Here is a 14765-nt window from a genome sequence, read left to right as displayed (position 1 = left end):
TATTAAGGGTTCTTGTTGTTGTTGTTGTTTTGCAGCTAGGACTTATCAGGGTCGCTTTACGTTTGGCTGCCTGTGAACAAGATAGTAAGAGGCACTCTTAACCCTGACGATCTTGCCTGTTCCACATACTAATTCTGCAAATGTATTAATGCACACTGAACTCTAAAATAACAGGTGGTCTTTTATTTTAGCTGTATTTTCATGAGATGTTTGCTGTATGGGGACTGCCTTCCCACCGTATTTTCAGAACGTAGACGCCTTGCAGCAATCCAGCAGGACAACAGGAAAAAAAATAAGGGAAGCAAAATGGTTTCGGTTTTGCTAGCTTCCAACTTCAGGGCAAAGCATGGACAGTTTTGCACTGGGGAGCGGGGGATTTTTTCCGATTATTTCTTGGTCTGCAGGAGTTTGCCGCAAGCGAGCTGAGCGTTGCTAACTTGTGTAAGAACAGCCTTTGCCACGTTCACCAAACATTGTTTGTCTTTCTGAGCAGGAATCAGTTGCGTGCGGTAATCAAATTCTTCTTGAAGTAATACCGTGACATACTCCAAACTGTCCGAATTTTGTAGTTATCAAAGTATCTTTTTTTATGAATACTGAGCAACATATATTAACTGGAGTGCACCCCAGCTGATGTTTAGCAGATGTTTTGGTGTTGCTGGAACCTCTTTGGTCCAGTAATGGAAGAATATGTTTTTGTTTTGTTGCTTTGGTGTTTAATTTTATTGGGGTTTTCTTTATACATACATAATGTGTGTGTACATATGTGGACATGCATATAAAATTGAAAGCCTACAGTAAGGAGGAAAAGCAACTGGGGAACTGTTTTATCAAAAACAGTAAGAATGGGCAGGGGCATCAAGGAGAAAGGACAGGGGTGACAGTAGGACACTGTAGGTGTCTCCAGGCTGTGAGGGTGAGAGGAGGAAGGGAGGAAGCGCTAGGTGTACCTCATGCTCTGCCTCCCTAATACTTGCTCCAATGCAGGGAGAGACCTCCTCTGGTGAGTCCATCCGGCGTGGTGCTTCTTCCACCAACTTTATGTTAGAAAGCAAGGACCCACACGTATACCAGGGGACGTCCTGTTTGCACAGTTTCTGGTGCTAGGAGATGCAGTGAACCTCACATAAGCATCACCATTATCTCGCTGCTGCTGGGTTTTGAGGTTGCTCAGCCTTTGACCTTTTTTGCCTTTGCCCACACATGCTGCACACAGGAAAGGAGCTGCACGGAGCTGGCTTCCCTATCCAGGGGTCATAGGACCCAGCCACAGGCATGTGGAGAGCTAAAGCTTAGTTCAAGGAGTAAGTTTATAGCTTCTTATGAGATTTGTGGGTGTGACCACAGCATGTGAATGAGTTATGCCAGTGAGTTGCAGTTTGACATAAGAGACTGCAAAGGGTGAGTGCAGAGGGAAAGCAAGATCATTGGTCCTATTTTTTGCAGGTACCAGGCAGGGCAGGATTTGTAAAAGGATTTGAAGAATGAAAGGGCAGTGGCTTCACAGACAAGTTCAGAGCATGCATAAAATGGCAGAATAACAGAAAGAGTGGAAGTACTAAACAACTGGCTAATTAGGCTCTATATTATTTTGGGTACTATATAAATAATCTTATATAACACAGTCACAGCAGTTTCCATTCTGCTTCCTTGTCCTCTGGGCCTAATTCCAGCTGAGAAGTGCCTGGAGCATACCACAGGTCCTTTGGAGTAGGCTCTTATTTATTATTACCTTATAACATTGCTCAAGTGTATTGCAGTAAATAATTTACTAGTGCTAGGACTTAGGTGGATTACATTTAATAAGGCAATAACTTCTGTCGGGAAAGTGCAGTTGCTGTGGATGACCTCGATAGATAGGGTGAGGGAGGTCACAGGGTAACGTAATACTGTAACTTAGCAGAACACCCAGTATTGTTTCATGCCTTCAAATGCATCACAACTGTACAAAAGAAAAGACTGGATGAACAATCCCAATTGTGTAATGCCGTGTCGAGGTATTATTTTAGTCAAGCAGCAGGAGCAGCTGGTAAGTACTAATGAAACAGGCTTGAACTGAAAATTGTGTCATTTCCGTGGCATAGAATTAAGGAAATTTCATAGCCTTTGTGGTACAAAGAGTAAAAACTGAGCTGAGCACTCAGCTTCGGTGAGTAAAAGCTGAGTATCACATTAACAATAGACCAACATTTTCTGAGGAAACACTATACAATTATCAGTGAATAATACCCGTACAAAAGATGGAAGCAGTATCTCTAAGAGGAGAGACGTTTATGGGGGTTGCAAGTTATGATGTGAGTTGTTGATAGGTTCTATGCTAGCAAACGGGGATCTGGGGAAATGTGTGCTTCTCGTTCTCGTCTTTTATTTGGGACGAATACCAGTGTACCAGTACGATATTAGTTCTGGTTGTTCAAAGTCGGCGACTTCTCCGTGTATCCAGTAAACAGTAAGTAAAGCCATCTGAAAACCAGTTAGCGGCTAGCTGACTAGTGCGTGTCACTCTGGTAAACAGGTGGGGCCAAATCCCTCTGCTGTGATTGTCAGGCTCGGTGGAATTATGCCTGGGATTTGCTTCCACATACAAAGCAGACTCTTCAAAGATGACTGCGTTGCAGTAAAGACGCCTGGTTGCCAAGGTGACACCCGCTTCTGCTCCTTAAATGATTGCTTTATCTTGATATTTGCAGCAGAAGCTGCAAACTGAGAGCTTTTGAGGAGCCCACAAAGTTGCTTTGCACCGAGCAAAGAACTTCAGATCAGGCAGGCCTTTCTCTAGCTGATGTCACTTTATCCAATCATTGTACTCTTTGCAATTTCCAAATAGCTTATCTATCAAAACTGCAATAACTAGAGACGTGTCTGTGGTTAAGTGGCTAGAGTAAACTCAAGATCAAAGAAATGTACCACCTCACATACCTGTTTACATTTAGGAAGATTTAAGTTGAAGTTCTCTGTTGATACTAAAAGCTGGGAAGGTCACTGTGTCACTTGTAAAAGTTTGACCCATGCACATTAAAGTAAAATATGATCGTTTTCACAAAAAAGTAACAAAAAGTCCCCAAGTCTAATTCTGCTAATCTTAGTAATATATCAAAAGTTGCATTAGCTTATGAACGTTTCTGGCAGTGGAAGAGGATATAAAAATGATCTATTGAATACAGGCAGTTTTTATTCTCATGGAGTCAATCTCAGGCTTACACAGAAATCTCATTTCCATAACAGCTAAAGTGTCCTAAAACTGATGGATTTTATTCCAAGCCCAGCATTTTCAGAACTGCAGCACAGAATGAGCTAAATTATACCGACTCAACAAAAGCATTTAGTGAAAGTAGTTGAAAGACGAAAACTTACTGTTGAGTTAAGTGATCTGAATTTTTGAAAAAGTAAAGTACATAAAAAGGAAGTAGAGATTTAAGTTAAACTGAAGCTAAGGAGTTGTTTAGTTAATTGTTTGTGTGCACGGTAAATAGCTGTGTAAGACGAGTGGAGTACAGTCTGTAATCCAAACAACATTCAGCTCCAGGAGTAAGATTTCCTCTTATTCTGGGGTATTAATCTTCATTAATTACTGGGGGCTCTTGTTTTTTCAGGCGCAATTGCTGGTATTGTAGATCAGCCGATGCAGAATTTTCAGAAAATATCGGAGGCCCAAGCTTCAGCAGGGCACAAAGCCAAAGGTGTTATCTCCGGAGTGGGAAAGGGAATTATGGGAGTCTTTACAAAGCCAATTGGAGGTGCGGCTGAACTTGTCTCCCAGACAGGTTATGGTGAGTTACCCTGATTTCCAACATCTCCCTTTAAATGTGCATGAGCAGACCTTTAAAATACAGACCTGTTCAAATGCAACCTGCTGTGTCAACCTACGTGACTCAGTGGCTGTGTGACTTAGGGAAAGATTTAGAAATGCTTCAGCTGAATAGTTATGAGTGAGTGTTGTGCTCTTTTTCTTAAAAATCCCGTAGTGCTTCTCTCTTGTGTTGCGGATCAGTCTTGTGCAGCACCAGAAACACAGAATGCAGAAACCATGAAGTAATTCTTGGAATACAGTAGAATTAGTTGCAGAAACATATGTGCTGCAAAAGTGATCTTGACATAAATACAATAGAGCAACATTATACCCAATTAGAGCATTATTTTGAGATTGCTTTGTTACAGCAAGGAAAAAGTTGTGTTATCTCTGAATAAAAAGGGAGTTATTTTACTGGGAGAAGGAAGTGAGTTGTGTAGTGGGAACATCCGCTTTAAACTGGAGAGTTGCGAGAAGAGTGTCTTCATTTTAGAGACACAGATATCCTTTTAGCAGCCAGAGGCAGCTAGACTAAGCCCTTAGTGGCAATAGTGGTCAGACCTTTCAGATTAATGATGTAAATGCTTCTGAGCCACTAAAAACTGTAAAAGATAAAATATCAAAATACACTAATTTCTTTGCTTTCAGTATCATGAAATCTAAGCTGCTGTTCTGGATATTAAAAAAAAAAAAAAAAAAAAGAGGAGGGAAGAAGGGTAGGGAGACCTGATGATACGAGGACTGTAAATATATCATTAATTTTGCTTCACTAATTACAGTAAACAAATCCTGAAGATTAAAGTCCTTGATCATGATGTATTTTTAGTGATATATTGGTTAGAATAAGAGTAGTTCTCCTGGAGCTTGAGTTTAGGATATTGTTTCCACGCCTCCCCTTACATACAGAACTCATTCCTTAAAGCAGTCTGTTTAAGAAAAAAGTTAATAACATACCTGCTGCAAGCGTCTGACTATTTTAATTTAATAAAATGGTTGTTAGATAACTCTGTCCACTCTGCAATGATTTAAAATAATTGTCTTGACTTTATCTATATATATATGAGTGTAAATAATTACTGTTCCCGCTGAATTATGCATCCCATAGGTGTGTAACACATATCTGTAAAATCAGAAACTGACTGTCTTTTGTGGGTTGTTGTGGGCCATCTGCATGTTCTTTTTGTTGACTGTGGAGTTACAGTTTCTAGAGTTAATTCCAATGCAGTCTTTACCCGTAACAGTAGAGGGACACTTTTCGTTGCGGATATGGTATACAACACATCGTGTTTTCCAAGAGCATGTGACAGAAAGAGTTAGCCAGGAAAAAACATAAAAACTGTATCAATAACAGCTAACAGTGCGTGAGAGGAAAACACTTAAGAGTTTGAGTAACTCTTACCCACAACTGGATTGGAAGTGGGACCGTGCCTCTTGGGGGGACCAAGGGGTGGGGGACCACACAGAAATAAACACATGTTCTCTCTTTCTCCATCTGTAAATGACATTTTCACTCACATAATGCTGAGAACCTCGGTAAGCCAACCGCTACAACTGGGATGCTGCTTTTAAGTATTACCATCAACATGTGTGTTAAAAATTAAAGGATTTTTTTCAGCGCTGATGTTTTGTTTAAATTATTGTCCATTGTGTAAAAAGGAATCCAAGTTATTGACAGCCTTATGCAAAAATGCCTTTTGCCTCAATGGAATGCTTAATTAGACAAAATAAGTTTTCTGTGTTTACTTAAAGAGTAACTTTGCACTAAACCGTATAACACTGGTGCTTACTGCTTACCCTAGGTTCTATCTATCTTGCAAAAATTTCTAGAACTACTTTATTTCTGAGTTTTTTGCAACCCATCATTGATTCTCTTTCTGGTGACACTACCTCATTTTTAAAAGTTTACAAGCCATCTGAAAGCACCCGTACTGTATCATCTTCAGCTTTGGATGGTCGATTTAGAAACCTGTTTAACTGCTTCTTGTAGTCTCCAATCTGTGCTGGCACTAAGAAGAATTCACAATAAACCAGATGCCTCGAGAGATCTCATAAATGTATATGGATCTGTGTTTAACAGCTGGATTAAGTAACTGAACATTTAAATACAGTATCTAGGCAAACTTTCCTTCTAATTTGTACCGATCATGACACGTATATGGAAGTATTTTAATATTAAGCAAGAAAGTTAACAATGGTCTTGATTTTTTATACATAAATTGTAAGTAAGTGATGTGTCCGATCCCACTCTGAAATGATGGCTCTCAGGAGCATTATGTTGCTCTTAATTGCTAGTGTATGGCTGATTTTAAGAACATTCAGTGGGATTTTTGTTTCTTGCTAATGCGAGATCACTGGGGTTAAGTGCACAACTCTTGCATTGTAATATTTAATGAATTATCTTGACTACAGCTTCCAAAGATGTGACATCATTTTGGATCTGCACTGTTTTATGAACTGCTCTAAACAGATGACATCACTGCAACATGTAACTGTTTTGTAGAAAACAACTAGTAAAAAACTTGAATTCTCTTACCACAGGTATTTTGCATGGAGCTGGACTTTCTCAGCTTCCCAAGCAGCGCTCTCATCCAAATGATCAACATGTTGAGCAGGCTCCAAATAGCCACGTCAAATATGTCTGGTAAAATTATTTAGACACTTGCTCATTTTTACATCCACATTGTTTATTAATAGGTTCTGGCCTGTAGTCAAGTTAACAGGCTGCTTCCCTAGGAAAGGCTGAGTTATGGCAGTTTGTTTGGGAACACTAAACACAAAGGTAGTGCATAGAAACCCAATCTGCAAATGATGGGCTGCTGATCTGCTTCCAGCTTTGGAACTACAGAGCTGATCTTTATTTAATGGCATTCAGTGAGTTCTTACTTATTTATCATTGCACTGAGCCCAAGAAAAATACTGCACATCTCCAGAAACAGCTGTTAGTGAAGATAGGTTTATTTTCTGCACTGAATTTGTAAGCCACTTCTCAGGGTAATTTTTCTATTAGGATGGGAAATCGGCTGACCTAGTGTGGTTATTAGGCCAATTTTGCAGTGAATGATTAAAGAGTTTTGATAAATAACAGTTTCACATTTATCTTGTAAATCTCTAGTCTTACATCTTTCAGTAAAGGAGGTTTAAAGGATATTCGCCTGCTTATTTTATATTTGTAGTGATAGCTACAGCCTTAAGTAAAAACGTTAGTGATCAAAAGAAGTCCTTAAATAGCCAGTGCATAATATTGATGTTCTTTGGGTTTTTGTTTTTGTTTTTTTTTTTTGATAATGCAGGAAAATGCTGCAATCTCTAGGAAGGCCAGAAGTCCATATGGCCTTAGATGTCATGATTGTGAGTGGATCAGGCCAGCAGCATGAAGGCTGCTTGCTGCTGACCTCAGAGGTGCTCTTTGTGGTCAGCCTCAGTGAAGATACACAGCAGCAGGCATTCCCCGTGACCGAAATCGACTGTCTGGAAGATGATCAGCAAAAAAACCTGCTGAAAGTGCAGCTAAAACAACAAAGAGTGCCTTGTGATTTGGAGGTAAAGGCCGAGGAATATTTTCCTTCAAAGATAAAGCTACACTGGTGATGTTTTTGGCAATGGGAATACTCACCTTTGGGTCAGGAGGCCGGAGGTTTAAGTCCCAAACCAAGGCACCCATTGTTTTCCCACACCTCACTGTTGACTCTGTCACTGTTTGGATGAAAACAGAGTGTCTCCTCCCTTCTCTCCTGTTATTGATTAGGGAATTTAAAAATCTGTGCGAGTAATTTCCTGAGGGAAAAAGAGAGGAAGTTTGGGATCTTGGTAAGGACCACCTCTGTTCTGAAGAGGTTCCCACGACCAGCTTCGTGTGCATGAGGTGGTCATTGTGTGGCATGCTGGAGGTGCTCCCTTTGCCTGCAAAGGCGCAGTGAGAACAGTTCCTCTTAATCTTCTGTGAATTCTCTTTTAACAGTGCAGTGATGCCGGTGAGGGCTCCTTGCGGTATGTTTCTTATCTTGCCACGTTTAATGCGGTGGTCTTATTTGGCTACTAGCTGTATTTAGTTCCGTACATCTTCCATTTCTTCCAAATGAACACTTTAACTTAAAGACTTCAACTTAAAATGGATCAAGTCTTTTGCTGAGACTGGACGCACCAAGTGTTTGCCAGTAAAAGCATGACGTCTTCATCTTCGTATTGAAAGATCTTTGAGCCATCCTAGCCCCGGCTTTAGCTCCAGCTCAGATTTTTTTTTATTGCACTATAGCAGCTGTGGTGGCTGTTGTCTTTGTATCTGTTTATCCAAGGGGTGTGGAGCAGGCTGCTGCTCTGGGGAAAGGGCTGCTTGCCCAAAGGGAGGTGGTGGCTGCAAGAGGGAGACAAGGGAGAGGGGCCTACCTGGGAGAGGGGAAGGTGAGGGACAACGAGCCTGACTCGAGTCCCCACAGCTGCTGCAGCTGGGAATATATCAGTATTTAGGACTTCTGGACAAATGGCTCCGGTACGTGCACAAGCACAAACCTACATGGCATGTGCACAGAGTCCGTCATTCCCACATACACATGCTAGTACACATGGCAGATATGATTCGCTTTGGAGGTACTGGACCAAATGCATACATTTCTTTCTGAAGTTTTGGAGAGAAAAAGAGGAGCCCTGCTCCAGTGGCACAGCAACGGCAGCAGCTGTAAGCCTTGAGCCAACCAACCTTAGTGCGCAATCATCTCTCTTGCTAACACAGGCTCTTGAGAATGAACGTGTATGGCATGAGTAAAAGCCGTGAAGTGTGCCTATACCCCAGGGATGGAGTGAGGTCAGTGATGGCAAGACAGCGAAACCTGATACTGATGCTCTGAAAAACAGATCTAGCATAAGTATGCTTTCAGGGTGCACAAATTGATGCTGGAGGTTGCGTGAATGTTTAAAGACATATGTTCTAAGGAAGAGCAGTTGAAAGTACGGCAGACAGGAATAAGACAGTTTTTAATTTTTTTTGTGCTAAGGCAGCTACACAATAGGAGATTCCAAAAGCTTTCAAAAAGCATTTGGTGATTACCTAGAGTCATGTAATGTTCTTTTGCAATTAATGTTCCCATTTATTTTTTTTCTTAGTGGACTGGGAAATTTCATACTTTGTAATTTCTTTTCTGCAGCTGAGGATGACAGTTCTGCGGTGCTCGGGGCTGTTCTCTACAGCGCTGGTGCTGACGGGCCCCTCAGCTCCTCGACAAGGGCTTGTGTGAATACTCTTTGAACATGACTAGGGAAAGTAGCCTTAGGAGCAGCAAGCTGTGGCTTGTGGATTAGCAGTCTCAGAGCTACAGACTTACGTCTAAATAGCCTAACTGTTATAAACCAGTGGTAGGTCGTCTGGTTGCATTGCAGATGTCCTCAGCTGAAGTGCGGACACTTCTGTACATGATGACATTAGCAGAGCTGCCCAACATTTTTTGCTGAAAAACGCCCATTTGGGTCAACCAAAATGTTATAAGTTTAGCCAAACAGAGATGATGATTGATGGTAACCAAATGTAAATTTGATCTATTTTGCTGGTTAATTTAGTAAAAAATCCTAGAAATAATAACAATAAATAGAAACATTTCTTTTCAACATTATAAAATCCACTTTCTTTTTTGCCTTATTGTTCACCAAAAATAATTGCCAAAAAGTTTTGTTTCAGCTCTGCCCAAAACAGTTTCTCCCCTTCCCTCTCCTCAGCTTCTTGGAACTATTAGGAAACAAAGCATGCGTTATTCTACAGCTGTAATCACCAGAGATGTTATAGAGCATGCTTTGACTCCTTCAGCAATAGGTTTGCCTGATGGCTTGTTCATCTCCACAATATATAACTTAATCCATCTGGCTAGGAGTATACTTGATGAATTCTTGAAAACTCTGGCACTGACAACGTTGTTATTGAAAGGGAAGCATTAATTGTACTTGGATTGTCTTGAGATAATTGAGGCACTGCTTGCTTCCAGACACACGTCAAACTCCAAAAGCCTGCTCTTCCAGCTGCTCTTGCTATAGCTCATGATATCAAGAAGACAGCAAAAAGCTGAAGGGCCCGGGAATTTCAGATACTGCAGTGTTTCTTTCTGATGATCTGCAACAGGGATTTCATGATAGTGTGCATATATCATCTTTGGAGCTGAAAGTCTGGATTTTCCAGAGCAGTTAAAAAAAAAAAAAAAAACCAAAGAACCTAGACTTTCTTACTCATTGAGCGTGCACAAAGCAGGTCTTCAGTGCTATGTAGGCATCCAGATTATACAGCATATGATAGCTGCTGTGGATTTAGTTAGAATTGCTGAAGAATATTCTCTACAAGCCATTAAAAGAGGAGAGTGGAATTCTAGAAAACTTCTATAGTTCTTTTAACCCAAAATTGTTAATACGAAAAGACACGCTGTCTTTAAGAGTTCTCTAGCAGATGGGTTAAGCAACCTTTGACCACGTGTGGATCCATATAATGTTTTGGCTATTAACATGATAATTGTTCAGAATAGGGATTTAAAGTACTCTGTGACCTTGTTAGGTCCAATTTAGGGCAAAAAGTAGAATAAAAGCAATTCCAAGTTTCTGTTGTTGTCTTGACAGTATAAGCTAAACTGAAACTGGCTGGAGAAGCAAATGGTTACAGATGAAGTCATCTGGAAGCAAGTAGAGTCCCAGTTACTTTGGAAGACCATCCAAGTGCAGTTAATATTTCCTGCTGAATAATTTTGCTATCTGTGGGATATGGCCCGGGGCTGAATGAGGAATGGGTTCTCAATGGTGCCAGCACCATTTCCATCTCCTCTGACAGCTTTGATCTTTTGGTCAGTGTGGAGTCAGAGCTATAACCTCGGCTTCCCCTGGGCTTACCTACCTAGAAGCAGAAATCAGGAAAAAAATGTGGAGTCATCCGCCTGCAAGAGTTGCCTTATATCTTACAATCTAGTTTACACAGATGCTACTTTTAACATATTTCTCTCCTTTCAACTGGTAAAACAGACTCACTGCTGCGATAGATACTTTTATTTCTGTGATACGAGGCTGAGGACATGGTTCAGACGCCATTGTCCAGTGTTAGCCATGTGTCCACTGCAGCAGTCTGCCTCCTCATTTTCTACTCCCTTTAAGGTCATTCATGGAAACCACACTCTCCTCTGCCCATTTCATCATTTTTTCACTGTTTCTAAGCATAGGATAAAACTTTGAGCACCTGAGTTTGTTCATGTGCCTGCTTCCTTTAGCATTTTTGTGGTGCTGATTGAAAACAGGAGTGCTTCTACTTTTTGCTCAGCAAATCCATCTCCAAAGGCATAGTAAATGACCCGGGGGGGGGGGGGGACTGTTTTGATTTGGATGTGATGTGTGTCACTATGTGTCTTTTATTAATTCTTTCTTCAGATAGATAGGTGATGGTTGGTTTAAAATGAGCCCTAGGGTCCAGGGATGTGACAAGCTATTATTCCTGGATGTTAAATTGAGCCCAGTGGCCCTGATGATTGAAAATCATCACCTCTACTGAGGCACCTGTGGTACCTTCTTAAAGACAGTCAGAAAATAGCACAGTCTTTGAATCTTCTGTATGGCACCCAACAAAGACATTATAAACTCTGCAAAAATGACGGTGGTCAGCAATTCTCCAAGAGCAAATAAGGACACATCAAAACCTATCCCCAGGATAATTTCTACTTTTCTGTCGTTCGCGTTTTTGGGAAATAAGTTCTATTCTGAATGCCTTTGCTAATGATGCCACTGTTGTATCCAAGGTGATATTTCTGAAATACATTGTTTTGGATTCATGCAACTAGCTTGATGCCTGCTTGCATGCGTTCCCTTCTCACACCAGTTCTACTCATCTCCAATGTCTTCTTCAAAAGAAGGGCACTGCAGACTGAGCTTCCAGAGCCAGGTTTGCCCATGGCTTTTCATCTAATATTTTGCCTGATTGGCTCCATATGGTAGATGCTACTTTTCTGTTGGCAATATTGATTTTACTGTTCTTTTTCCCAACAGATGTGGGGTACTTGCATCTCTTTTTAACAGAGCCTTGACCCGCTACACATTTCAGCCTGCAAATAGGGATTTCTTCAAAGCAGTCCTTCAAACTCATGGTGATGGAAAAGGCATCTTTGCAGATGCCTCAGTTTCTTCTACATAAATTATATACTCAAACCATCTTTAGTGAAATCCTTTAGTTTAAAAAAAAAAAAAAAAAAAAAAAAAAAAAAAGGAATGCTGTCGATGCTCTGACCCAAAGTGGGCTTTTTTGTTACCAGAGACAGATGGATATATGCCCTCATAGTTAGAACATTCGACTGGAATGTAGATTCAAACCCTTTTGTTCTAAATCGAGTTGAAGACTTCAGTACTTCTCAGATATGGCTGTGGGCTGTTGCAGTTTTTTTAATTATATTTTTGTGAAGAAAAAGGTTTGCTAATTAGGACTGCTGCCTGATAAGCACTGCCAGGAGCTACTGGCCTTTTTCTGAAAGTGGACGCTTTTCCTGTCTGCAAGTTGATCTCTTTGTTATAAAGATTACTTTTGAGTCCATCCCTGAAATTCTCAGAAGATACTGCTTAAACTTGTCTATGGCAGAGTTAGCGCTTCTTAGCGTGGACGCATCCAAAATATCAAAGGAGAGAACTAATCCACAGATCACAAAAGTATGGGAGAGCTCTGCTGATGAAAATGTCCATGTGGCTACTGTAAGATGTCGAGGGGGGAGATTTTTAACTACAGAAAGTAATGTTTAAGTTACTGTCTTTCTTTTTACTATTCAGTTCAGTTTCTGTCAGTATTTCAGTAATCATTTTTGTTATCTAATTCCAGGCAGATGGAGTTAGAGAGCGACTATCAGAACAGCAGTACAACCGCCTCGTGGAGTACGTCACGAAGACGTCTTACCACCTCACTCCTGGCACCGCTTCTGCGCCAGCCTCGCAAGCTGTGGCTACTGAACACCTTCCAACTATAATGAAAACATATCAGTATGTAGTTGATCCAAATTTTGCCCAAGTATTCATTAGTAAGTTCACAATGGTAAAAAATAGAGCCTTGAGGAAGGGATTTAATTAATAAATATTTGTGGCAAGAAGAGTAGCAGCTTACCATTTTGAAAGTAATACCTTCTATGCAGTAATCTGCATTAAATAGAGATACACATAATTTTTGAGGAGGTAGGAGACAGTAACAAAATTAAGCCTAATTAATAGCTTTTCTAACATTCCTGCTCCCTAGCCAAGCTATTAGTGCTGGAAGCACTAGCCTATCCTAGCAAACAAATAAAATGAAAAGGGACAGTACTGGACTACAAACTGAATCAAAAATCTCTTGCCCTTTCAATAACTGAAAACCAAAGAATAAGGAAAATTTGAGGCCACAGACACATTTTTCCATACACAAAAATTTATATCAGTACTACTATATCATATTTTAGGGTCTGCCAGTTTCTGTTATAAACTAGGTTTATAACTCAGCTGTAAAAACTAGCTCAAGGTTGAGGCCACCCCCACCACCCCCCCCTGCACACATATACTCCCACCCCTCCCCCCCCCCAACATGTACGTCCTAAGGCAAAACATTTTCCCCCACTAAATCTGAAAAACCCAGTGTGGCTGTTTAAAGTTACTAGTGACAGCTGGGTTTTAGCACCACTTTAACCTTAAAATAGCTTCCTTTATTTGACTGAAGTTTTGCAGGACATTAGTCCTTAATGTAAACTAGTGCCTTTGTGTGGTTTGGAGAACAAAATGCGAACTACGACATGAATTTATTTTTAAAACTGTCTGTATACAGAAACTTTATTTTGGCCACCATCAAATTTTCAGAAGTACTTTCATCGTAGGTATGACATTGTGCATTGTCTGGTAGTTATTTGGAAGTCAGTAATCTGCAGTTTAAAAAAATTTAAGAAACAGAGCTTAGCGTCCTTCAAATCTACCAAAAAAAAAACCTATAAGCTCATTGTGACAAAGAAGTGCAGGTGCTGCATGTAGCCTTGTTGGGTATCGCGCCCTTCATCTCCTAACCACTATGCTAGTACATTTTTCTCACTTAAGCCCTAATTTCTTTTATGCTTATCATCGTTGAAGTGATAAGAACACGGTTATTTAGAAACAGGACCTTTCAGATATATTTGTGCTAAGCAAAAAAAATGAGACCTTTTTTTCAAGTTGATCCAAAAGTATGGATCCACAAGCTCCAATTACATTAATCGCTATCATGATGCACTTCAGCATACTATGTATGTTAAGCAAACACATTCAAGACAAATGAGCTACATATCTTATTTTCAAATGTTTTACAGGTTGTTAGTAGGCAAGAAATTGCTCACTCCCAGCATGGCTAAATTGCTTTATTAAACCAAATGTGGCTATGGCAGCTTTATTTAAAAAAAACAAAACAAAAAAAACCTTACTTATTTTTAAACTGTGTGTAACGTTTCTCCCCCTTTTTTTTTTTTTTTTTTAAATACTTACGGACACAAACTTTGGGGATTCCTGAACATGGCCAGAATTGGAGTCTTTAAGACTGGAATATAATCTGATAATCATTTTGAGCAAGTAACTATACTTTAGTTAGTTAATATCATCTTCTATGCATACCAGGTATGACCAAATGCACAGTAAATAAGAATATAGTAATTGCAATAGGTTTTTTTGTTTTTTGGTTTTTGGTTTTTTTTGAGTTCTGCTTTGTTAAAAGATGCATCTAAAAGCCCTGTCTCTTGTGTACTGAGAATGCAGAAGCCTGGAATCTGACTTGTCCTTTCTTGAATGTGAAATGAATTTAGCCATTGTCACCATTTGATACAGTGATTTAATAACTTACTTAGTCATTGTTTGAGTAACACTATTTAAAAATATGTACATATATATAGTCTTCATTCCTGAATATTTTATGGAAATAGTTTAATACTTCTAATTTTGCATATGGTGCATAAATTGTAATATAATGAGATGATTGTTTAAAGATAATAAAACTATTCCTACAGTA

General features: G+C 39.9%; 1 protein-coding gene across 4 annotated transcripts in view; it reads left to right on the top strand.

Moving 5' to 3' along the window:
- VPS13B (vacuolar protein sorting 13 homolog B) overlaps positions 1 to 14765 on the top strand; it is a 484859-nt gene extending 470094 nt beyond the window's left edge. For 3 of the 4 annotated variants that reach the window (XM_068932943.1, XM_068932942.1, XM_068932944.1), the window contains exons 59-62: positions 3594 to 3770; positions 6329 to 6431; positions 7081 to 7330; positions 12600 to 14765. In XM_068932943.1, the coding sequence (XP_068789044.1) occupies positions 3594 to 3770; positions 6329 to 6431; positions 7081 to 7330; positions 12600 to 12845 (776 nt within the window). In that variant the 3' untranslated portion in view covers positions 12846 to 14765. The remainder of the gene's footprint in view (positions 1 to 3593; positions 3771 to 6328; positions 6432 to 7080; positions 7331 to 12599) is intronic. The other variant, XM_068932945.1, reaches the window with a different exon arrangement.

Source organism: Struthio camelus, chromosome 2, assembly GCF_040807025.1.
Source record: "Struthio camelus isolate bStrCam1 chromosome 2, bStrCam1.hap1, whole genome shotgun sequence".
NCBI lineage: Eukaryota > Metazoa > Chordata > Aves > Struthioniformes > Struthionidae > Struthio > Struthio camelus.
The sequence above is the reverse complement of the archived record's forward strand: the minus strand, read 5'-3'. Positions and strand labels throughout refer to the sequence as shown.